General features: G+C 28.5%; 2 protein-coding genes across 4 annotated transcripts; one reads left to right on the forward strand and one right to left on the reverse strand.

Moving 5' to 3' along the window:
- LOC129972669 (lysine-specific histone demethylase 1A-like) lies at positions 1 to 15638 on the reverse strand. 3 transcript variants are annotated; one of them, XM_056086890.1, is made up of 2 exons: positions 15521 to 15638; positions 1 to 2606 (listed from the first exon to the last, which is right to left on the reverse strand). In XM_056086890.1, the coding sequence occupies exon 2, from the start codon at positions 2582 to 2584 to the stop codon at positions 224 to 226; it is 2361 nt and encodes a 786-aa protein (XP_055942865.1). In that variant the 5' UTR covers positions 2585 to 2606; positions 15521 to 15638; the 3' UTR covers positions 1 to 223. The 3 variants fall into 3 exon arrangements, with proteins under 3 accessions (XP_055942865.1, XP_055942864.1, XP_055942866.1); XM_056086889.1 differs by lacking the exon at positions 15521 to 15638 and adding an exon at positions 15261 to 15408; XM_056086891.1 differs by lacking the exon at positions 15521 to 15638 and adding an exon at positions 15032 to 15051.
- Positions 15639 to 16107: 469 nt separating this feature from the next.
- Positions 16108 to 26059, forward strand: LOC129972301 (lysosomal cobalamin transporter ABCD4-like). The gene is made up of 3 exons (XM_056086387.1): positions 16108 to 17363; positions 19790 to 20138; positions 21461 to 26059. Exons 1-3 carry the CDS (start codon positions 16217 to 16219, stop codon positions 21795 to 21797), a joined length of 1833 nt encoding a protein of 610 aa, XP_055942362.1. The 5' UTR covers positions 16108 to 16216; the 3' UTR covers positions 21798 to 26059.
- Positions 26060 to 27239: the final 1180 nt, after the last annotated feature.

Here is a 27239-nt window from a genome sequence, read left to right on the forward strand (position 1 = left end):
AAACACTTTCAAGTGAGTTTATTGACAGTCTGTACATCGTAAATTCAAATACCAAAATTCCATAAAAAGTTTCTATTTAACACAATGCATAATAATGTGACAAAAGTATTTTTTTAAAAATGAATCTGTGCAGAATATGAATATATCGTGAAATTAAATAACACTGAAAGGGCAAGTAAATAATGAAATGCTTAAACTAAAAACAATGAACTGAAACCGTTTTTCAAACAGGTGGCTGTTGAGGTATTGGTTGTGTACGAAGTGCATACGGGCAACCAAGAAATTGATCTGCTATTCTTCCCGCCTCCCGCAAGCCACTCAGTAGCGCTCCATGAACAGTGGCGGGGTAATTTCTGATGGTATGTTCACCAGCAAAAAACAATCTCGGCATGGCAGATGGCTGTCCAGACTGCATTCCGGTGGGAGGGGCCACAGGTGTTGCTAATATATCGTAATCATTGCCAGTAGATCCAGTGGCAACGTAAGAGTATGAACCTCTCGAGAAAGGGTCTGCTCTCCAGCGAGTTACAACAGTTTCTTTAGGTTGTGGAACAGTACTGTTGCCAAAAATACCTTTCAAAACTGCAATGCAGCGACCGACAACCACGTCGTCACTGACCGTTTCCATGATAGCTGCTGCTTCTCCAGCCACTAAAGCAAGCAGCACGGGTGCCTTGTACAAATTCCAGAACAAAAACAATTCACCTCTGCTTGAAGTCGTACTGCCAACATGGCCAAAAAGATTTGCATTTGGATCCCAAAACACTCGATCAAAACACAAAACAACCTTGTTGAGATTACCAAATCCCAATCTCTGTATTGCAGCACCTTTCCATTCAGGAAGTGGAGGAATGAACTGAACAACGTTAGTTGATTGTCCACTAGACTGAATTGCAGTTTTCAGTACTCCCAAAGGTAAGGTGCAGAGCACAGCATCTGCCTTATAACTGACCATACCGGAATTAGCTCGAGTATTCATAGCCAGAATTTCAACGCCGTGAGGATTGTAGCGGATACTCTTCACGCACATATTCAGTTTAATGTCCAATCCATCAGCCAAAGCAACTGGTACACAAGAATAACCATTTCTGACAGTCATGTGGCTACCAGTGAACTCAAAATCATCATCTTGATCCCAGTGCCGAAGGGACAAATTGTGTAAAGGAGTCGCATTTGCAAACTCTAGATTGGCAAAATGCCAGTCTAAAACTTGCCGATCTCGAGAAGATAAATAAACATCGCTAGGAGGCGAAGCCTCAAGTTCTTGCAGTTTCTCTTCAATTTCTTTCTGTTGCTCTAAGTATTGGTCCCACTCTTTGCATGCAGCTCCTATGTCTCTCATTTTGCTCCTCAAAACAAATTCTAAAGTAATATCTTTCTGCTGTTTAGATTCAGACAATTCCTGATAATGTTTACGCATCTCTTCAATTTGTTCTTTAAGATGCAGCATTTTGTTCAAATTAGTTTTCAGCTTTTCTTGCAACTCTAAGATAGCTTTCCAATGCTGTATTTGTTTTTCTTTAACATGTTTTTCTTGCAATTTTATAACCCATTCGAGAGCCTGTCCTAGAGAAACAGGTTTGCTCTGCACGTAATTAAAATCAAGTTGATGAGAGAGATAAGAAGTAGCCTCCAAAAGTCTATTAAATTCTCTTTCTACCATCTCGTCTTTATCTTTGGGTACAGTGTTGCCATTCGATTCATACAAGGGGCATTTCTGCCGTATCTTATGCAAATCCATACTTATCTGTTTGCTAAGTACAGTTATCGGGTTCCCTCCTAATCCTGTCACTACCATAGCTCCCAAATCGGCAATGAAATTGCCCTTGCGGAAGGTAGCAACACGGCCACCTACCCGGTCTCTAGCCTCTAAAACAATAACATCCATACCAAACTGTTGCAACTGCTGAGCAGCAGCTAAGCCTGATATTCCAGCTCCAATAATAATAACTTTTCCAACTTTTTTTGTCGGAAGCATTTTTAACCGTTTAAACACACCAAAGTTAATGAAACCATAACGTTCGAGGAAAGCATGTATGCGCATAACTAAATTACCATCACTGTTGAATGGAGGCTCTACCTGTTGAATAGCAGATTCAAACACCAACTGCTGCTTCGGGTTATCAAGCCATAATTGCAACAGGCGATTTCTAATGTGCAAGAACACTTTCTGAGCTTGCGGTAAACCTTGAGCAATGTCAGGGAAGCATGCAGCCTCCTGGCCTGTCATCTTATCAAAAGGAAGCCTGCTTTGGAATGCGGCCCCTTCAAGTCCCGTCGGATCATCATGCTCGCTATCCATTTCTTCTAAGTCTTCACTCTGATTTCCGGGAGGACTAACCTTCTCAATTTTACTTTTGTCATCGATGTCAGAGGCATTTTCTTCTTCGGATATAGTGAACGTTTTAATTTCCCCTTCCTTGTGTTCGACTTTCGGCCTCTTCCGACGTGTCGACCTTCTGTTCTGCTCATCCCCACTGCCATTGACATTTCCAAGCTTTTCATCGAAACTGCCACTCATGCTAGTTTCGCTTTCCATGGGACTACAGTGACGTCTTTCTTCTAAGGTTGGAGTAGATGACATCCTTCAGAGCAATTACAATGATCTGGAAGAAAAAAATAATAATGAGGATAAAAATCAAACATTTCATAAAGAAATAATCAAACGTACACTATCGTTTAAGTATAGTTTTATCGCTAAGAGACAAAAATCGAGAATTAGTATAGGAAAGTATGTTTTGCCTAACATTTAATACAGATCCCTAAAATTTTGAGGTAAGGATCATACAGTAAATATCCTTAATCTAGATAATTGTCTTTCAATGGTATTCTTAAACCATAATTCCAAAATTTTTTACAGATTTAAAGAGGTTTAAAAACAAAAAAATTACTCTCAAGGTAAATTTATTAATAGTTACAATACTTTTGTTATTAAGTACTTTTCATGTAGGAAAAAAAAAAAAAAAAAAATAATCACACAGAGCTTGATAAAATTTTTGGGTCGGATTCCTTTTTATTTTTATTCACTGCTTCTTTTTCTAGAGAGAAGTTATATGCAATATCTTGTTTTTTTCTGATGTAGCATTTATGCGCTTTAATTGGTATATTTTTTTATGAAACGAATGAGAATTAAGTGAGTTGCATTTTTAGCTTTAAGAATGTACGCAATATATTATATATAAGAGGGAACCCTTCTAACAATTTTTTTTAAAGACAGATAGAATGTTCTTCTCTTCACTAATATAATATAGCATGTTTTGTGCCTGATAGCATATATAGAAGGAAATTGCCCTGGATTATGGGTGATTTTCTTTCCACCATTGAGTCCCAAATTTTATACTGTGCACTACTGCAATTACGGTGGAGATTCCCTACCCCCACTCAGAAAACGAGGGTGGGTGGGATTAGAGAATAATTCAATAATACATAGGTACCCAAAATTTGATGAAGAACTACAGCTTTGCTTACAAAACCACATATCAAATTTTATTTGCCTATTTAATTGCATCTTAAAATTATCCTGTACCATACAAAATACGAAAGTTGTACAAATACAAAAGAAAATAAAAATGTTGTCATACAGTCATTCAATTCTTGGATGAATTGGATGCAAAATCTGATAAAGAATTAAAGCTTCATTGATAAAACTATATGCTTGAATCCATCCATCTGGTTTTTTTTATATCAGACATAGATAAACAATTACATAGATTTCAACCCAAATAAGTAAAAATCTAATTTTTGGTGCATAAGTTACATATCAATTTTTTTTTTTATCTATCTCTTACTGTTTTTTTAAGTTATCATGTTTGTAGACATCTTTTTCAGAAATGGCTTATTCAGATTCAGGAATGTCTGAAATAGTTATATTAAAACTTGAGACTGAATTTTTTAAAAATTGCAATACTTTCTTTTTGTACATAAATAAGTAAATATGTGTCAAATGTAAAGTGGGTTCAGAGATTTTGTAAACAGATAAAATGGCAACTTTTCAAGATTAATTTATAGTTGCTTGGACTTTTATTGATAATAATATTCATAAGAGATCATTAAAAATATTATCTTGCCACAAATTACACTCACTTTGAAATTCAAAATGTACCATAGAATGGAATAAATAAATAAAGTTCCCTAGCACAAAATCTATTATTATGCAATATCTTAGATGAACAAAGTTCATTCAAAGGCTCCACAAATATCTTTTAAATTCCATTATTTTTGCTTCATTTGCCACAAAATTGACAAAAATTCATTCGCAGATTATAATAGCTCTGAAACTAAAATTGTGAAATAAAATCATAAAAGGGTTGAAATTGAACTGTAAGCAAAATCAAAATTTTGAAACTTGATATGATCTGGGAATTGAGAGATTTGCCTCTCAAGACATCATTGCACTTCTGTGTGCAGCCAGATCCTTCCTGCTAATAGCGCACAACTATCTCTCTAGAGTGTTTTTTCAACTATTAGAAGACATTGCATTAAGTTTATACTACATGATTTGTATAGTGTACATTGTGTTAATTTTACCCATCATATTTCAATTAATATCATCTCATGTTGAACAAGAAATATAGAACAATACATTTCTTAATGATGATATTCTCCTTAGATGATATCAGATAACTAGTGCTCAGAATTTGGAAATGCACCCGAAATTATTAAAGATAATAAACTTCCAACATATGCAACAATTAAAAGATTATATAAATTATGATAATACCAATCAAGGTGTTTGCCATTAATAAAAGATCAATAACCATTATAACAGACTAACAAATAATTACATATGAAAAGAGAAGGGCAGAAATAATATTGTAATATTGAGAAGCTTTTGAAAAAAAAAAAGTTAAATTAAATTCTTCAAAACATTTATTTTAATTCAGAGTATTAATTGAGAAAAATCTCTTTAATGCAATTCTGTAAATACAAGGATTTTTTTACATGTAATTACAAAATTAAAGTACCTATATATATATATATATATTTAGATTATAGGGATTTCGAAGAATGATTACTGAAAATATTAAAATCAAAATGAGCAAATTATTTGAAAAAAAAATTGAAGACATCAAAACATCCAATAGCAAGATAGGAGAAGGGGGGATTAGAGGGATTGTTAGGCCTTCTCCTTCAATGAGATACATTTAGAATTCTTCTGATGGATAAGAAAGCATGGAATATAAAAATGTGAAAAGAAAAATACAATTACAATCAAGATTTTCCTTCAGAATCACAAATGTAATAACAATTCTTACAAAAACAGCTTTAAAAGGTACAGATATAATTATCAAAGATAATTCTGCTAAAATCATTATTAGTAGCAAATTCAGAAGAGAATTAGTAAACACCCACTGTAACTTGGAAAGATAAATTGAGGGGTAAACTTATCAAATTATGGGATATATGTGCAAGAGGTGAGACTAATTTTGATTAAGGAATGAGAAGGGGTAATAGGAAAGACCATAACAAAAGAGGGTATTGTTCCATTTTTAGAATCAGAATTTAGAATCTTGCTTATGCCGTTGCTACATCATATAGTTCTTGTTATATTAAAACAAGCACATTTTTAAACAGAAAAATGTTGAACTTCCTTAGCTGCAAACTGCTGGTTGTGATGGAACAATGATTAATACATGTTCTAATAATGGCAGTATAAGGCAAACTTTCTATGTGAAGTCTTTTAAATGATTTGTTCTCTATGTTACATAAAAGTGAATTATTATTTCATCATCCATTAGAACATTTGAATGAGATTTGAAAGATACTGATTTATTAATTGCCTTCCATTGGGTATCACTTACAAAAGAACCAATTAGCATGCAATCGTTGATATGGTTAAATACAAAAAAGTATATATTTGTTCAAAGATGCATTACGCATAAAACTGAAAGGAAAAAAAAAAATTAACATCTTACAAAAAGTTGCACATAATAACCATTAAAATATGGAGGAAAAAATTAATGAATTACATAGAACAATAAATTATACATTAATAATTGAAAAGCAATCATATTTGCCAGGGAATGCAGCCATAATTTTGCTTGTTACTTTACTTTTTGACCCTTGCTAGTTGTTTGCATTTTTATTTATATATGGTTTAAAATTTTGTATTTCTTTATTCTTTGCTGTCTCTTATTTTTATGTGCTTTAATTTGCTTTGTGGTAAGTGTTGCATTTTAGATTAATGCACTCTGTAAATGGAGCCAGTCACTGCCGTGTGCTTATTGCAAACAAATAAATAAATAATGACTCTAAAAAAATGCAAGCCTCAGCCGTGCCCATGATGGTAAGAAAAAGAATTAAAATCTATACTCATGACAGTGGAAATTTGAAGGGCAAATCTCCCAATTCCCAAGATGTGTAAAATTTCAACTGGTTGATTTCTGACAGCTTAATTTTAAGTATAGTTTCAAGTTAAAATTTCAATTTCAAAGCTATTAAAATTCATGAAAGCACTTTTGAAAAAATAATCAATTTTAAAATTATTATCTCAACAGTCAAAGATTTAATTTTAATTAACCTAAAAATTTACATTATAAATAGTTTTTGTAATAGACAGCTTTTTCATTTACAGGCCTTTTAACATCATGGTTTCGATTTTTTTCAAACTCTACCTTAATGCATAGTTCTTCATTCATATTGACTTTCTCGAATGAGCTAATATAAAACATCATTAGAAGATTACTACAATAAAAAATAAATGCAAAATGAGAATTTAATTACTTAATGAAATTTCTTTACATTTGGTTTGTTGCTGCCTTTTTTTTTTTTCCTGGAATTTTATGCTTCTATACTCCCAGTTAAGATTGGAATAAATTATGATCTAACTTTTATAAAATTTAAATTTATAATTATCGTATTTTCCCAGAGCATCGAAGAGCAGTTATCTATAATTTACAATAGCCTCCTCACTCCAGTACTTAGAATCTTTAAAATAGTTCTATTTAAATTTCACCTCTGTTTATGTGTGAAATATGTAAAATATTCTTAAAGATAAATAAAACCACTTTCCCTTCCAACCTTTTGTGCCTTACACCTAGTCAAGCAGGCTGGGTTGACAAAGGTCATGAAATGTAATAATTTCTTTAAATACAAGAATAACAAATTGAATCAATCTCAAAAATGATATATGTGCTGCAGTTTTATTAAGAATCATTTAACATTGTAAGATAGGGTGAAATAGCCATAAGATTGACTATTTTCAACTTTGGCAAGCTACACTTTTAAAACTATGTTAAACATCTATACTTTTTGTCAGATATTTTTCATTAAACTATCTCAGAGTTAAAATTAACTTTTTGTTTGCCTCTTTTTTAAGAAACAAAATTGAGCAATCACTATATTTTTAGGTTTGTCACTATGACAATTTTATTTCATAGTGTGGGGTAAAATGAATATTTTGTGAGGTAAAATCATTATAAATGGAAGAAATGAAATAGCATAAAAATTCTACTACATCATTAAGATCAACTGGAAAATAAAATAGAACAAATTCACTTAGAAGTTTTAACATTTTAATTAAAACATCAAAAATTGAAAGTATAATGCCCAATAATACTGAATACTGGTTTATCTAATATTTGGATTCAGTTTCATTTATATCCTCATTTTCTGAAAAAGTGTATTTTTTCTAAGAGGAGATCTAATAAAATATTTCATTCAAAGCAAGCCATTTTATGCTAATAAAAATTGACCAACATTTTTTTTTGACATTTTAATACAATGCTTTACCAGTATCAAATATTTTACAACCAACAGATATTTCGTCTGAAGGAGGTACTATGGTTTTTTATTCTCTTGTTGACTTTTTTACTTTCTCATGTATAAAGTACACAATGAAAAAGTATTGTAATCAATAGAAAATACAAAGTCAAGACATTAACAGATGTCCATATTTCAGACTAAAAACCATGTTTTTAGAATTTTGCCTTGATCTGTCCCTGTATGAACATTAAAACTCAAAAATTTTTTAGAGTTAAATGAATGAAATTTGGTAGATGGTCTTTACACCAAATATATTAACTATATGAAATTTAATATATAATTTTGTGACCATGATTATACTTCACTCTAAAATTTTGGTTTCAATTGACTAGGAAATAGGAATCTAAAATATAATTTTTTTTCTGCTGTTTACATTTGGTGATTAATCACATATCAGTGATAACAGATCTGATATAAAAAGGTAATTATCGCTTTCACAATTATTGTTTGTTATTTATTAGAGAGTGTACAAAACAGCTTTAGAGAGATCACTCCCACTAATTCTAAATTTCAACAAGTTTTTTTTTTTTTTTTTCGCCTCATCATAGTTTCACAGGCTTTCCATTTTAGCTCTATGAGAAGAACTGAAGCCATATGTTCCCCGAGATTCTCACCTGTCATTGCTTTAATATATTTTCTTTTCCCTTTTAAATTTTTCCATGCATTTATTTTTCACTCAATGGTGGAGGTTTTAGTGCAGAAAGATAAGCCAATTTTAATTCTTTCAAAGGTAATACAACAGTTTTTGTTGATCAACTGGTGATCACCTCTTATTAAAACTAAGAGAATTTTCATTCTTATTTGAATTCTAAGTAGCAATTGCAACCTAAGTAATCATGCAACATTTGCATTATTACTCATTTTTCTACTTTAATGGCTGGGTAAAGTTCACAAGCTTTAAAACTTTCACGGTATTTTGTGAAGAGAATTTTTTAGTCAGCTGTTATAAAAAGTAAAGGGAAAAACTTGCAAAATATTTTGTAACTGGCTTCCCTAAAAATACTTTTCTTTAAAGCTGCAAATTGCAACATATTTAAAAATCATATCTGACTGATCACATCATATCTGACATTACGCAAAAATGATGAAGTTAACATAAGAAAATATGTATGTATAATGTTTATAATTGTAAGCAAAACTGACTATATAATATTTAAACAATTTAGAAAAAAGATTTAAATTTTTCCACTTAGGTTGTTATTCAATATATATATATATATATATATATATATATATATATATATATATATATATATATATATATATATATATATATATATATATATATATATATATATATATATATATATATATATATATATATATATAAATTATACTGTTTACAATTTTCTTACTTTCAGGTTACTTTTTCAACATGATTACAGGATAACTAGATTTATTTAATATGCAAAATAAAGTCTTAATTTTTTCAGAATCTATGCCCATGTCATTTGTTTCTAAAAAATTAACACAAAATGTTAACTATTTTCTATGCATACACTAACAGCTCACTGAAATAAAAAATAAAATTAATATAACTTCTCTACAAATAGAATTATAGATACCTGAATATTTAATACATGCCATTAAGAAACTTAACTGAATCCACACATCACTTAACCATATATTGGTGAACATAGAGAAATTTTAGATACATTTAACATAGCAGCTTTTACGATTAATTGCTGTTTGCAATAAACAATGAAACCTTAGATGGTTAATACGAATAAATAATATATCCATAAGATTAAGAATAGATAATATATCCATAAGATTAAGAATAGATAATATATCCTTAAATTTTCTAGAACTCTGAATGACAAATAAACCTAGTAGAATAAAGTTCAGCTTCCATAGAAAGATTAAAGTATAAGATCAAAAAATGATGATTCATACTAAAAAAGTTATCAAATCAAAAAATTTAAATATATTGCATTCAATGCAAAAACTTAAAAAAAAGAGCAGTGTGGCAATAAAATAATGTATTTACAATTACTGCTCATTTTATCTCATCTTATCTTAATATTTCTTTTGCATCAAAAGTTTTGCAAGAAACCAGCAAAATAATAATGTTATACTGACATGGAACAACTATTATAATAAATATTAAATGAGAAAAAATCTCAAAAATTTCTTTTGGCAATAATTGGGGAGGTAACAAACTACTATTTGAAATTGATAAATATTTCAATAAACAGAAATTACATTAAATTAATATTTTATTTTTTTGATTATATGCAAACTTAGCAAAAATCAGTAAACCAAAACTTATAAGCACTGATAACAGGCAGATCAGAAATCTAGTTTGAAAATAAAGATGTTTTCAATATACTTCATGCATGTTTTGATTATCTACAGAAGTTATTGCTTCAAATATAATTTGTAATATATAATACCATTTTGGAAGCAGTGAAATTTTGCTTATCTTTTACATATATAAAACAAAAAATTAAAAATTTTGAATAATCTATGTATGAAAAAGTTGTCAATTAAATAATTTCTTTTAATTAAAAATCTTTTGATGCGACCAACCCTACCACTGATCTAAAATATTATTTCTGCAAATATTATCTTCAGTGTTATTTCATATGTAGCTTCAAATTCAAACAAATTATTTTCTGAAATGCTATTCAAATGTTATCTAGTTTTTCCTTGCAATCATCTTTTTATACTAAGTTCTGGATTATACCAATAGTAGTAATAAAATTTGATTAGGATAAGGTATACTAGTTTCTTAGTATAAACTGATATAAATATTGATCAGGTGCAGTCTTTTTGAAGAATTACAGAAATCTATAATTCTAAATTTTAAATGCTTTTTTAAATTATATATATATATATATATATATAAAATCAAGGGTGAATTTTTTTTTTCTTCAAAAATTTATCTAAAATTCACAATCCATATATAATTTGGGAAAAAAAAAGAAAAAAAAAGAAAGAAAGAAAGAAATTGCAGGATTTTAAAATGTTGCAATGAGGGCAAAAATATTATCAAACAATTAAAATGGGTGAAATGTTTTGCAATCAAGTTGCTATGAAATAAATCAACAATGACAGCTTAAATTCTGGATAACTATATCAAGCTAGTGAATTTTTTCACACATTCATTTGCTATCTCATTAACAATCTATTATCTCTGTACTGGTCTTAAATTCTTGGCCATTTCAATTTTTGTTTCACAGATGAGCAGGAGGAGAAATCTTATAAGGAAAATTTCAAACTACTAGTGATTGGGTTCACAGAAATTTCTAACAAATGCATAGCTATACTCTGTTTCACCCTAACTTGGCAGTATTGTAAAAGGTAGAAAATGTGACGCTCCGCATTGAGAAAGAGTTCCCCATCAATTCCGACTTTAAAATAGTTAAATTGCGCAGAAATTTATCAAATAATATCATAAATTACAGAAATCCTTTTGTTATCAGTATGTATTTAAAATTATTCTCAAGTTAGAAGTGCTTATCTGTTAAGTATTTTGTAAATAAAGCGAACGAATAAAACTAAAAGATTGACATAATGAATTCCACTTTGGCTAGAACTGTTCTTCAAGGTCAAATATTTCACGCGCTTTTCTTTTACGTCTCCGCCAACTCAGCTTCATACAGTCTGCAACCATTATCATCTTTCGTACTTTTTTATTCTCGTTTTTTTACCAGCTGATATTTTTGATACTATTAATTGCATTAGTAGTTATTAGTTTTGATTGTTGAATATTTATTTGATTCGTTATTTCTATTCACTACTAAAATGTCTGAAAAAGAGAAAGAGTTACACCGACTACGCTGTGCACACCTTCAAGACGAGTGAAACCAACAAAAAGTGCAGCATGCAGAAACATATTAAATGTTTATTCTCGACTCCGAGAAAACCCTCAAGATTCTATTAATCAAATCGTCGATAAAGTTTCGCATCTTACAGGTGTTTCGCAATGAACAGTTTTCCTTTTGAAAAAATAAATAAAGGCATCCAGTCCTTTAAGTACCCATGGAAAGAAATGACCGGGCTCAATAGGTAAACATTCAAGTAAAATATGATGATTTTACTTTATCCTGTATTTGACAAAAAATCCATGCATTTTTTCGTACAAATGAGATTCCAACATTAGATAAAGTTTTAAAAGATGTGAACGATGATATAGATATCTTTTCGAAAAGCATTAGCCGAACTACGCTTTACAGAATATAGAAAGATTTAGGGTTTTCTTTTGAGAAACGATGAAACGAAATGAAATAACTTTAATGACTTATTAAAATAATGTATCAATAGCATTGAAAAAATAAAGAAAATAAGGAAACAATTAATTCTCCAATAAAGTGATAATATAATAAAGTAGATAAATATTTACTATTTGGCGAAATATTTGCGAGATAAAGTTTCGCTAGCGATCTGCATTTCTAATAACTTAGTACTTTAAAGTAACCCAGTTCCCCTGCCAACGACTGCGATTCGGCATGTCTAGAATATGTACTACTGCCAAGTTAGGGTGAAACAGAGTATAATCAGCATTTCTCATAAAACCCTCCACCTGATACAACAAACCAGCAATAATAAACTACTTTGAAAATAAAGCAGTAAGCCTTCAGATTAATGTATAACATTTACAAATACATCAAAACTCTGCCAATCATCTGAAAATAAACTAAAAATTTATCATCTTGGATGGCTATTAGAAATGATAACAAATGGCTTTAAATCAAATTATCAAGAATACTTCTGATGACAAATCATTTCTTAATAATTAAAATTTAGCAAACGTATATTAATCTCTAGTCCATAAAACAACTAATTTTCACCAAAGAATAACTAATTTATTTTAAAATAAATTTTTTTCTTAAATTTTTGATATATACGCTATAGAAATAAAAGTTGATGTATTTGGCAAATCATCATTTGCTCTTGGCCAAGTCTGTCTTTCTTTTTTCTTTTTTTTTGCAATTCATAAGTCTATCACTATTGTTTATTTAGCCAACCGATTATAGAAAAAGTTCCCAAAATTTCTCAACTTATAAACTGATATATATAGCAATGATTGGTAATAAAAATGAATTTGAAATAATGAAATACTGATTTTGTTTATTACACTAACAAAGAAATTCTTTTATTTGATGGCAGGAATACTTTTTTATAGAATTTTAATATATTTATAACATGTTATCATAATATCTAATACATTTATGATATATTAGCATTTTAAATATGAAAAGTTAAGTTTATCGAGCAGTCCCGCTTTTCATGTAATTAAAAAAAAAATGTTAAAAACTTTCAAAAATAAATAACTGTTTGAAAAAAATTACAAGAGAAAAAAAGTAAAAAATAGTAACACCTGTTCTTGCATAGAAAATCTTGAATAAAGTAAACAATACAATAAATTCAAAACATTTATATCATTAAATAAATCAAAATAATATTTCAATCCTATGAAATATCCTTCTTACACCTACGGAATAGAAGAACCAAACAATACCACAGAATATGAAAGAAATGGTTACAATGAAAAACACGAGACCAGGAAGAAATGTAATTCATGGAACTTTCATCCAATGAGATAGCATCATTTTGCCTCTTTATATATAAAAGTAGAATTGAATGAAATACTGATTTTGTTTATTACACTAACAAAGAAACTTTTTTTTTTATTTGATGGCAAGAAACCTTTTTTATAGAATTTTAATATATTTATAACACATAATCATAATATCTAATACATTTATGATACAGCAGTGGTTCTTAACCTTTTTAAGTCACGACCCAAATTTGAGAAATATATATAAAAAAATCTTCAATCCTACGACGATTATTTTTTTTTAACTTATAAATTTTTATTTATTTTTTTAATAATAAAGATAAACAAAAGTACTTTTCGATCCAAGGAAAATTTAATTAATAATCAAGTGTTTTTAATAATTTTTATTGACTAAATTAAAATATATTTATAACTTTTTGAAAATAATTGACATTTTAACTTATTCCTAAAAAAAAAAAAAAAAAAGAAATATCAATACATATGTTAAGTCTTTTAAATTTAAAATGCAAGTCATACAGTTTTAATGAGAACCTTGTGCTTGAATACATTCATTTTCGATTGTTCATATTTATTCAAGTCGTCATTTCTAAAATGTCTGAAATTTGGTGTATTACTAACTTTTTTGGTTCGACTCAGCGCGACCCAAGAAATATGCTTCGCGACCCATAGGTTAAGAACCGCTGTGATACAGTGATTAATGTAACAATTTTCCAAAAGCTTTGAACTGGGTAGCTTTTCTTCCCAAGCACAGGAAGGAAAGAAAATGATAAAATAAGTAAAATGAAAATTTAAAACTGGTTAATTTATCGGGTAAATTTAATTTTTATAGCCACCAAATCAAACAATTTATAAAAAAAGCCTCATCCCATAAATGTGGAAATGAATTTAGAAAATTCCTTTGTCCTGGTTAGAATTTTTTCGATAATTAGAAGGCTGAAAATTTTAATTTTGTTAAACGCCAGATGAACAGCATCAGAAACTTTGGTAACAAAAATATAAACATATTCATTTCTCTCACATTCATTTAGACAATTTTTCCTGAAAATCTTGAAAGTATTAAAAAACAATTATGACTAAATAAATGTAAACAACTTCACCAAAACATAAAAGCAATGATGGACAAATACCAGGACAGATAGTACCCTCATATGAAGGCAAAATATTGTTAGAGTCTGCAAAAGGATAGTTTATTAAGAAATGCGAGGGGGAGGGGGCTTTCATGAACAAAACAACTTTTCCCTTTGTTTTTGTTCCATTCTCTTTATTTCTAATTTTAAATTATTTCATTTTACAGGAGCATTAGATTTTTGACAACTAGAATAAAGTATTTTTTTAATTATTGCCCATAAACACAGTCATGTAATTTCCCAGAAAATCTTGGTGATAATAGAGGAAAACATAATGAAGGATTTTATAGAGACATAAAGGAAATAGAGCATAAATAATACCAACATAAATATTCGGAATATTCATCTGATTTCAGATTACTGATAGAATCCATAAAGATAACATAAATAAATTTAATTCAGGAATATCAAACAAAAAAAAAAAAACACTCAATGATGAACAAACATTTTTCAATAGTTTTTGTTTGATTCTTCTAATTTTTATCTAAGCTGTAATAAGCTAAATAAAGTATTGCTGTTCTTTTTTTAATGAAAAGTATTTTGAATGAAGGAATTTTTAAATAAACGTTTAGACTCTAAACTCAATTTTTTGCTTTTACATAACACATCTTACCAAGAATAGCTGACGTATAAAAATTAGTCATATTTGTTTTTAGCACATGAATACATCAAAAATCAGGTTAAAAAATTCCTGTCATCAAATATGTATTTAACTGGTTATGGGAGAAAAAAAAAAAAAAAAAAAAAATTGGTCGCTAAGATAAAGAGTTTGAGATACCGGCATTTGAAGAGAAAAAGTATTCAGATAGAAAAAAAAACAACAGAAAGTACAAAAATCTTACCACTTAATAAAGATTTCAAAATTATAAGAAAATCTTGTTTTGATTTTGAAACAAGCTCATTTTCTGCAATCCAATTAAAAGACAAAAAAAAAAAATGACTTATTTCAACAAAACACACATGAAAAACTATCAGCACTGATCAACGAAATTTATGAACTGGCTTCATTAAAACAGGAAATGGTAAAAAAAAAAAAAAAAAAATAATAATAATATGGTGAATAAATATATTTTAAAAATAAAATTAAACTTTAAAAATATACCTCCAATTTATCAAAATTCCAAATTCACGGAAAAACAATGTTTATATTCATGCAAAAATTTCGGAGATTTTTAGATAATATAAACATTATATTACATATACATTTTGGCAACAAATTCATCTTTACTTTAGAATTGCAATGATGCAAAATGATGAATTTTTATTTGTATTTTTAATGAAATAATTATTTATTAAATAATATTTAATGCTGCATAGTAATTCAAAATCATATCCATTAAATTTGTTACCTGCTTAAAATAACTATTCAGTTTATGAACGCTTATAAACAATTCACTTTTATTTATCATCTTACTTAATTTTCTTTAATTTTAATTGTTTCCAGAAGTGTACTCACATAAAATGACACCCAAGAAAAATATTAAAACAGCGCCCCATCTCAATTTTTTAAAATTACAATCTATATACCCCGATATTCTGTGAATCTTGAATGGAATCGGACTTCCAGCTGCGATTTTGATACTTGACCCTTAGGCAATGCGCTTGCGATTTGATGAATCTGATATACAAATTATGAAAAGGTAGGTGGCATCAATATTAAATTATTTGTTTTGATCCGGTTATCCGGTCATGAGTTAGTTTCTCCTCAGAGGTGGCGGCGGGAGAATTTCATTTTTGCTGCGATAATTTCCTTATAAATATTTATTCTCGAAAGCTGAAATCTAAGCAAAATTTCGAAATGGATAACGCTTCTGAAAGAATGAGTTTGAACGAAGCAAACGCTCCTGTTTCGCCAGATACATACAGCTTTGGGATGTTCACTCTTCGTCGTATGGGTCAAATTTTCAAAATAATCTTTTCTAAACGCATCTGTATTTTATTTTTGGTATTAATTTGCTTAATGGCTCTTCTAGAACAGTATCTTACGTATAATGTTGGAATCATACCTAGTGGATTTTATAAAGTTCTTGGTGATAAAAATTTCAAAGAATTTTGGTATCATGTTTTGAAAGCCGTGCTTCTCATATTGGCCATATGCTTCGTTTTGAGTTGCAAAACCTACATTCTAAATGTTTTTTACGTAGCATCTCGAGAAATATTAACGGATAAATTGCATCTCATGTATTTCACACGTAATAAATTTTATATTTTAAACACGATGAGGTACGATTTTACTGACAATCCTGATCAGCGAATTACTCAAGATGTTGATAAATTTACTAAACAGCTTAGCACTGTGGTTGGTCCATTTGTTGTGGCCCCTTTTACTATATCCTACTACTCTTACACGTGTTACCAAACTACTGGCTGGGTAGGACCTGTTGCTGTTTTTGCAGTTTTTCTGATATCTGTGGTAATTAATAAAGTTCTGATCAAACCAATCATGGCACTTGTCATAAAGCAAGAAAAATGTGAAGGCTTCTTTCGTTTCAAGCACATGCATGTGAGAAGTAATGCTGAATCCATTGCATTTCAAGATGCTAATATTGCTGAAATGGCTCGTTCAGAATACAAATTACTTGATTTAATCAAAACCCAGCAAATGTTATATCTCAGGCAGTTCTCTTTGGATGTGGCTGTTAATATATTCAGCTATACAGGAAGTATTGTAAGTTATCTGATACTAGCTTATCCAATATTTATGGGGAAGTATGATAACCTGACTCCATCAGAATTAAGCGCCTTGATTAGTGTGAATGCTTTTGTAGCAATATATTTAATAAGTTGTTTCTCTTCCCTTATTAACATATCAACAAATATCAGTGAACTTGGTGGTTTAACTCATCGTATATGTGAGATATTGGATACTCTAAAAGGCGATGATAGTGCTTCAGATGAAGAATTGTTAAGAAATTCAAGAATGAAATTGAAACCTCGAAGTACTGGTAAGATCTTGATGCATATTTTAGTTTTATGTTCTATCAGATATCAAAATTATTTTATTCTGATTCATGTAATAAAAGAATTGCATTAACAGAATAAAAAACAATAATTATCCTCCTTAAAGGATCTTAATGTATTGGATAGATATAAAATCTATTCTATGATATGTTCTTTCAGTTTTCATAACTTAGGGGGATGTTTTCGTTCTTAGCTCTAACAGTAATTTTTTTTTACTAATGAAATATTGCCTTGGTTGCTTTTTTTTCTTTCGTTTGCATCAACTTTTTATGATACAGATTACTCCGAATGTCCCTTAAAATACATATTAAAAAGTAAATAATTTTCCTGCATGTATTGTCTTTTACCCCACCCTCACAAAGGGCATACTGCTATACTTATCAAAATATACAGTATTCAGTTACTGGGAAATTCTATTTAATACACCACTAATATTTAGCTATCATGTTTTATTCCATTTCTTCATTTTCCTTTCTTAGATCTACAGATCTTTGTGAAAAGGTTCTTTTTCATCACTGCTGGTTTCAAAGTTTTTTAGGAATGTGTCAGAATGGCTGAGTAGGAAATGCATCTTGATTCTCATTTTGCGATCCAAACATTTTGTAGGATTCACAGAGATTTTGAACAGTTTTAGTGAAAAATTTTTCTTATGAATCCTTAAAGAAGTAGTGGCAGTGGTTTTGATTGATAACCATTAATTCTTTTCCATCTTTGACAGTGTCTTTATAAATTGTTGTTATCTGATGAATTATTAAATCTGCAGACCATTAAACACACTGATCTTTATATTTTCAAAATACATGCAAGAAAAGGCTGTGATTAAGCAGCTTCCAGTAAAACTGTAACAAAATACCTCATGAAATCTAATTTCATGCGCAGAATTATTAAGAACGTTACGCTTTGGTATCAGAAAGTGTCTCGTATAGAATGTTTGGATCACCAAATTTGAGGGCCGACTATGGATGCTATTACTTGCTACTCAAGACTTCTTGTGCATTCTGCTATCTCATGGGCATAAATAGCAGAGATATTTTGTGTATCCATTGACCATGAAGAAAGTATATTATTTTGAAGTCAGTGCATATATCTGATCATTGATCTGAAGATTATATATCTGAAGTTTGACTTATATCTAATCTTGCTACATCACTATGAACTTTCTTTATGTCTTCATGTTCTTCATAAACGCTGAATGACCTATTAGAATTAGTTCAATTAAATTGCCAATGCACACTGTTAAGTGCAGTTTTGAAATAACAAAGGGCAGTGAATTAAATTTTAGGCTTCCTAATTTTTTCACCAAACCTTATATATTGCAGTCAAAAATAGTCACTTTCACTTCTAAAGCTCTTGAGAATTCACTTTGAATGTTTTTAAAATATAATCTTTTAATTCCATTTTCAAGAGGGTTTTTTATGTGTTGATTTTATGCTGGCATTCTGAACAATCTTCTTATGTACAGGGTCATCTTTAATTACAAAATTTGCACCACTGTTGTTATATACTTCGTCACCAAAATCATATCAAGGTGTTCATGAAATATCCCTGTTTGCAAGCATCTCTGTAGCTAAAACTGATGAATGGAATGACACAAGATTTCATTTGCAGACTTCGATAGTATTTAAAATAATGAATTATAAATTTTAAAGTAAAAGTAAAGAATAATTGAAATATGAATTAATATTTTATTATCGAATAAAAATGTTTTTTTAGTTGTCAATTTTAGGTTTAAAATTTGCTCTTTTTTTACTTTTTTTTTATTCTTCTCTCTTTTTCAAACATTTGTAATTTAATTTTAAAAAAAACAAAAAAACAAAAGTGTTTTATTGGAGAGATTCCTCAGTTTTTTAATTGGTTTAAAAATTAATATTTGGTTTATATTCATGTTTAACATTACATTTTTTTCGTTCTTCTTTCTTCCTTTCTTAAGTAGCCAAATGTGATTTTCATGAACTGATTAGATAAGTAAATTAGCTTATTAATTTTTTAAAAATAAGATTTTCATTTAATTTCTGCTAGTTTTTGATATTCAAATTTTTTTGTGCTTGTAGAGTTATGAAATGTTTTTCTCATATTTAAAATTTTTTATGCTTTTGTGGATTCTGAAAATCATTTCCTTCATATTGAAATGATATTTTTACAGTTTATTTATATTTTAAACTTCAATTTACTGAACTATGTTTTTAGTTATGTATCCTACCAATAATCCCAAACATAAATAAGGCTCCACCAATTTCTGCATTAAACTAATTATTCTTTACATTCCTTCTAAATTTTTTGATTATATTTTATTTCGTTCTGTGTTTTATCTGATTGATTAATATTCTTGATGCTTATCTTTTCATTTGTAATATTTCTTGTAACCTATTTTTATGTATTGTATCTAAATTTTTTATTTTTGAAATTACAGGAGATGTAAAAGACCCAGTTATTGAGCTTCAAAATGTAACATTTTCTGCTCCTCGAGATTCAAAGATATTAATATCTGGTATATCTCTACATCTAAGATTCGGCATCAATCTTCTTATATCTGGTAAAAGTAGCAGTGGAAAGACCTCTCTTTTTAGGGTCATTAAAGGATTATGGCCAATTGAAGAAGGAAAAATTACAAGAAGGTTGCCATTTCAGCCATCATTAATATTTTTTTTACCACAACATCCATTACTCACAGATGGATCTCTGATTGAACAAATTGTGTATCCATTAGAAATGCCAAATGATTTGAAACCAAAAGATGAAGACATTGATTCAATTTTAAAGTAAGTCAATTTTATGGAAAGTTTTCTTTTCTTTCATCCAATATTGCCATTGAAAATTTAATTTAGTATTTAATTATTTAAAAATCTATTTGCATTCATAAAAATGCTTGTAATTTCAATATAACTTCTAGAAAAGTCATGAAAATTTTTTATTCTTTTTCTAAGTATTGTTAATGAGATTTATAATGTAATTTCTTTAAATTAGTTAAGAAAAATATAATTTTTTTATCTGTTTCTAATTAAATTTCCATTTAATCAATATATACTTTTGATGCAATTATAGGAATTCTTAGTAATTGTTTATTTGATACTTTTCAAATCATTGATAATTATCTATGGAACTATTGTGTACTGAATAAAATGTGTGACTTAGAATAATCATTCAATTCTGGAATTCTTTAAAAATTAATTTAATTCTTGTAGATTTCTATTGAAGTAACACGTTAAGATTATAGAAGTAGAAAAAAGATATAAAAAAACTTAAAAATTGTGCCATGAAAAAATTGCAAACAATTTAAAAAAAATATTTTTATTAATTTTTTATTTTATTTTAGTTGACACAAGTTAAATTTTGTTTTTCATTATTTCTACTAATTATGTTGTAAGAATTTCATTTTAGAGACCTTTCAAGGACTCGCTTTCTTTTTTCTTTTCATGTCTTTACTTTACATCTTTATGGCTAAATAAGATCATCATTAAAAGAAATCACAAATATGAAGGAGTATTAATTAGTAATGCATATAATTTTCAACAAGACTATTAGAAATAAAATGAATAATAATAATAATAATAAACATAAATTAAAGTATTACCAATTTATTTCTTTTCGATATTACTGCTATTCATGTTGAAGCATTTGTTGTTATGTCATTCATGTTGGCCTGTATAGGTCTTTATGAGAGTAAATTTCTGATCTCCGAGGAATCTCTTTCATGGGTCCAAAGGGGAAAATCTGAGAGTTCTAAGTCAAGGGTGTATGGTAGATGCTCCAAAATTTCCCAACTGACTCCTTGCAATCTTGAACAAATGGGAAAGATAAAACTGCAAAAATTTGGCTGGGAAAATAATTCATGTAGTTTGAGCTTTGGAGTATTGGGAGTTGATTTATTTATCAACATAGTTAAATGATCTAGATTTTGTCCCAAAACATATATCATTTTTTTTTTCAAAATTGGACATAAATTTAATAAATATAAAAAAGTTTTTATTTTTTATCTATTTACATAAAATTATACATAAATTACAACTAGTTAAAAAAAGACTGCTAAGAAAGACTTTCATAAGCTTGCAACTAATCCTTTATATATATATATATTTTCTAGATACATTAAGTATGCTGAGCTGGAACATATACTGCTAAAAGCTGGACTTTTTGACAAAGTAGATTGGAATTGGTATGATGTTTTATCTCCAGGAGAATGCCAAAGGCTTAGTTTTGTTCGTCTATTTTGCCACAAACCCAAGATGGCTTTCCTGGATGAAGCAACAAGTGCCTTAGATGTAGAACTGGAAGAAAAATTATACAAAAAGTGCAAAGAATTGGATATTACTGTAATAAGCATCGGGCATCGAAGGAGCCTTGTTCAGTTCCATGACAGCTTTCTGCACTTAGATGGAGTAGGTGGATGGACATTGTCCAATGAGCCACCTCCTAGTTGATTTTTAAAAGCTTTTGTTTAAATTCTAAGTATTTAAAAATCCTGTTTTGTTGAATTGTGCCGTATTTTTATATCAATTGTTGTTCAATAGTTTTGTTAATTGTTAGGAATTAGTTTATTTTTATAATTTGCCAAAACAATTTTCTTAAGCTTAATCCTACATTATGTAATTATTCTTTGACAAATTTTATGCAAATCTATTTAAATAAATATAAAGAATGTAAGAAAATTATTTAAAAGTAAACTTTTTTTTCTTAATTAAGGAATATCAATTTCATAATGAAAGTTTAATTACAGAAAAACTTCTATCTAATAAATTTTGAAAGAAAGCAGTTTTGATTATCCATTTTTTAAATTATTTGAAAAATAATAGTATGATTCAAATATGATAATCAAGATACAATGTAAGACTGAATATTATTTGTTTATTTTTGTGCATTAAATTAGGAATTTAACTGTTTATTTGTAAATATGCTGGAAATCTTGGATATGTAGAATCTGCCTTAATATGTAAAATGAGAATCAATATTCACTTATTTTTGAAAGTTTTGAGAATTAATTCGTGAATATCTGATTTACAATCAGGATTTCTGATTGGAAATTTATTTTTCAATTCTGAATCAAATAACATTTTTATTGATTATCAAATGTAACAATACATTATTTCAAAAAGTGTTGTTGTTAATTATATATGTAATTAATGTAATTCTATTGGTAAATTCTTTCTATGGGAGGTATCAGTACCATATTTATTTGATATGTTTGCATATCTTACACCAATTAAATAATTAAATTAATTTTGGATTCTAATCTTTGTTATTTTAACAAAAGGGCAGGTAACAATATAGTAAAATTTTTTTATTTGAGTTATTAATTAATTATTTTAGCTTTGTCAATTATTTTTAGCTTATTGCTAAAATGCTAAATACCATGCCATATCTATAGTTGATTTTACTGGTTGAAATTGATCTTTGCTTTCATCATATGTTTTCTTTTTTTACCACACTCCTTTCCTAGATGGGGATTAATAAAATCCTGCTAATCGGAATTAAATTTCACTTTTATTTCATTTTTCTTTTTTAAAAACTGCCAAAACAGTCCTTCTGTGTTACAAAGTAGACAAAAAAAGGAGTGTCTTTATATTAAGTATTTTTTTTAATGATAATAGATCTAATTAGTTCTAGCTAAAATTCTTTTCTAAAAGAATTTTAGCTTCTATAAATAAAATGCTGCATTGTGTATATTTTTGATGATTTATTTACTTTAAAATAATGTATTACATTTAGAAGAAATATAGTTTGATATATTTTTATGCACAGCTGTAAATATGCACAAGTAATTGCAAAATTGTATTTACTTTTGTTGATTTGCTCATTGTACAGATAAAGTGAGTTGTTGTTTTTTACTTTAGATCAGCCTTTGTAAATATGTAATTTATTCATTATGATTTTTTATTTATCTGTTTTTCTATATTTTTTAAACAATTTATATATCAGTATGCATTGCATTATGCCATTGAAAATTCTATTATCTGAAATTTTATAATGTTAAGTTTATAGTGTTGTTTTATATTGAGTTTATCAGAACTCTTGAAGGCCACTTTTCTCCCCCTCCTCAAATTCCGGATATGCTTTTATTAAGTTTAATATAGCCTCTACGTTAAAAGGCAAATTTAGCCATACTGAAATGGTGAAATATTTAATTGCTAATCACGTTTAAGAGATTAGTTTTCAGTTGATCACACTTTAAAAAACTAAAAGTATAAAAAGGATTTTTTTAAAAGTTTTTAAAAAATAGCAATTTTTTAACATAATCTAGTTTTTTTTAAATTATAGATCAAACTTTCATTAGTAAAGCAACATTTTTTATTTTATTTATTTATTTTTTAGAATTGTGAAGCAACCTATTTTATTTAGAATTACAAAGGAACATAATAGTATAATTGCAAATGATATTTAATTAGGAATGTTGGTCAGATAATGTTCCATAATTTAAATGATTCCTGATTTTAATTTGAATAAGTGTGAGGGCATAGTCTTTGTAAATTCAGTAAAAGTGCAAAATTATATTCTGAACATACTGCAAAAAAAAAAAAAAAAAAAAAAAATAGATTCTGGGGCTTTGTAAAGTTGAGGATCCTAGACAATTTCCCGACTCTGACTCTTAATAAACTGACTCTAAATTTTTTAACATCAGAGAATTAAAAATTATCACATTTCAAGGCATTGTAATAAGAGAGAAAGAAATAACCATTAATCTAGATGATTAGATATTGATAATGTGCTTTTTTTAGTATGAGAAAATGATTTGATATTTAAAAAAAAAGAAGGAAGGAATGGAGAGATCAATAAATAAAAGGAAAAAAAAATAATAAATTCGTCAGTTTTTCTTTTTTACTCTCAAGCATACTTTGATACCCATTGATTAACCGCTTAATTGTTTTCCCCAAGTGCCATACATGCATCGAATTTCGATAGTTGTAAGCAAAAAATAAACCATTCATAACAATTATAATTCAATATTAAAATTACTTCGAATACATAGATAAGTCAAGTATTCAATGCATTTTCATTTGAATCAAAATAAGAAAATATTCCCAAAATAGAAAGTGTCGTCTTATTAGATAGTAAAGAAAATAAAACAGTTAAGTGGTTAAACTAACATTTTGATGTTTGTGGAAATTATCAGAATCCTTTGCTTATCTATGCTTCTTCTATTTAGAATGATGTGTACGATTTTGCTCGAATTTATCATTTGAAAGCAGAAAAATTTGCTGATATTACGAGTTGTTTAATTGTCTTCTGTTGTCCTTTCTTTAAATCTTTTTGGATCTTCCTGTTTTTCTAGTTATGATATGTAATTCTATTGATACTGCATTTCCAAACACCCTGCATGTTTTTTGGTTTACAGATCTTACCATAACTTAGATACAAGGAAATCTTTTTAAAATTCCACCTTTGTGTAAAATGAGACAAAAGTTCTAAGTTTCACTCCTCCCGCTTTTCTTCTTTTTTCGATTGTATATATTTAGAGTAAGGCTTGTAGAGCATGGTTCATTATTCAGATGAAACTGTGATAGAAATTAGCCATTGCAAAGTTCAGGAGCCCCTTTTCCCACTCCCACTTTCAAAATGAATATTTTTTTCTTTATATCTAGATTTTTATTTAACTTATCTCACTATATGTAATTTTAAGTAACAAATTGTGATAAACAGGAATAAAAAAAATAATTAATTGACTGCCTCTTTCAAGAGAATTGGTTTCAGTATCTCGTGTGTGTGTGTATATAATTTAATACAAAATTGGAAATTAATCAAGACTTAAATTAGATTTTAAAATATCATATATATGTATAAACGATGCTTGATTTTTAATTTCAATTTCAAGAAGAATGCTTTATTCTACTACATGTGAGAAGTGAAATAAAATCATTTTGAAAATACTTGGGGAGGAGGGGGAATATCTCAATGTCATGAAAAGTTGAGTCATTCCTTGGCAGCTGCCTATTCAATAATCCGGCTCTATTCAAAGACAAGAAAAGTTTGTTGATATATAGTCACATTTTGATCATTAGTATAAATGAAATATGCCCTGGTGATTTTATAATGTCTGTTATCTATACAAATTTTAAAATGTCAAATAACTTCGATGACAAACTGTACAAAAATATTTTACCATCGAGGTCTAGAATATATTTCTTAAAGTGTTGAAAAATGTGGTTATTCAGTATTAGAACTTTCTTTACTTTTCGTTTAAATGGGCGTCATTCAAAACGCACATCAAGGACACTAACTCTGGAAGTTGGTCTTAAGCAACATGTTTTATTGATAAAGGTTACTTATAGTATTTTGGAAACTAAGCGCTCGTTTTAGAGGCTGTCATGTTTTGAAAATAGTGATATTTTAGGCAATTTATTTTTGGTGGCAATTGTTGCCAAGCTAGCGATAAAGTACCGAAACTTTTTGTACCTATATTTTATACTGCATATATGTAAATATCCGTATTTTTGATTAAGATGCGCCTTCTATCGATCTCATTTGTATATTTCCAGAAATTATTTATGTTTGAATGTTTTAAACTCACTATCAAATTTCATATTTTCAGATGTATTTTTAATCAATTTGATCACTTGTGCAATTTTTACAAGATAGTCAATGTATGTTTTTCTCTATGCATATTTATTTTTCCTAGATATTTAAGTGATTAAATCGGTGAACTGTTAATCTATTTTTATGAAAAATTGTTGGATATTTTCATATTTTTATAACTTTTGTAAAGAATTTACGATTTAAAAAATAAAGTCTTTAAGAGCATTGGCATTTTTTTCTTGGCTCATATAAACATTTTTAGAAGTTATATTTTCATATAAACAAAATTTTTAAGATTTAATCCTTTTAATTCCAGTTTTTTTCCCCAAAATTAAGATAATTTAGGACTCTAATGGGTCAAATAAAGTGTGAATAGCTATATTCTGCTAAAATAAAAAATTTAACTATAGGTGCAATTTATGAGGTGGGTCATATGTATCCCATCGGGGTTAAGGTGACCATATAAAATGCAATGAAAAGTTGAGTCTCTAGTTTTTATAATGTTTTAAAACAGTTTTATTGCAAGAAAACTCTTACCGATTACATATCCAACATTATTCACGACATTTCTATGTATGATACATTGCAAAACAGTTTTTTTTTTCACAGTGCAACTTTACTCATGGCACATACAGTTTTCGTTCGGGTCTCTTGATTACTGAGATGTATTTAAAAATTATACTAACTTATGAATGTCATTACAGAAAATCATTGGGACATGCACTTCAATAAATTCCCCACTTACGTATCCCTTTGGATGATTTAAAAATATAGGCCGCACATATACTATGTCACGGTGGGACCAAAAGGGTTAATAGAGCGTGAAACTAGACTTAAAACATTGGTCGCTGCTTAACTCACCTGCGATTCACGCTTGCTATCTAATTGCTTCGAACCATCTATTTAATTAGATAACCCCTTCTTTATTTTGGTTAAGAGATAACAAAAACGATGTCATTTAATTATATAGAGATCCGAATATGAAGAACAAGTCGTGGCAGTTTAGTTTAATAAAATTAACGTCCCGTTTTAAAGCAACACTTGGGCTATTTAGGGATGGACCTCGTTATTCTGGCCCGCGGTAAGAAGAGGAGGACGGCACCTGAGCTGACACAACAATCTCCAAGCTTCCACACCACACCAGCGGGAGGACGTTTGGCCACAACGGATTCAGCGTGCAACAGACCCGGTTCTCAGCAGAATCGGGTCTCAAACCATCCCGTTCCGAAGCCGAGGCCTTATCACCAGGCCACCGTATCCTTTGAATTTAGAAGATATCTTATATTTTTATTAGAAATAATAAAATAAAATAATAATTATAAATATTATACCATATATATCTTAAATATAATAAA

Source organism: Argiope bruennichi, chromosome 6 (assembly GCF_947563725.1).
Source record: "Argiope bruennichi chromosome 6, qqArgBrue1.1, whole genome shotgun sequence".
In the NCBI taxonomy this organism is placed as follows: domain Eukaryota; kingdom Metazoa; phylum Arthropoda; class Arachnida; order Araneae; family Araneidae; genus Argiope; species Argiope bruennichi.

Bases quoted from the DNA above. Each gene is read 5' to 3' on its own strand.
- LOC129972301 (XM_056086387.1), top strand. From the start codon at position 16,217: ATGGATAACGCTTCTGAAAGAATGAGTTTGAACGAAGCAAACGCTCCT. The intron at 17,364-19,789 runs GTAAGATCTTGA...TTGAAATTACAG, and splicing joins ATTGAAACCTCGAAGTACTG to GAGATGTAAAAGACCCAGTT. The intron at 20,139-21,460 runs GTAAGTCAATTT...TATATTTTCTAG, and splicing joins GACATTGATTCAATTTTAAA to ATACATTAAGTATGCTGAGC.
- LOC129972669 (XM_056086890.1), bottom strand. From the start codon at position 2,584: ATGTCATCTACTCCAACCTTAGAAGAAAGACGTCACTGTAGTCCCATG.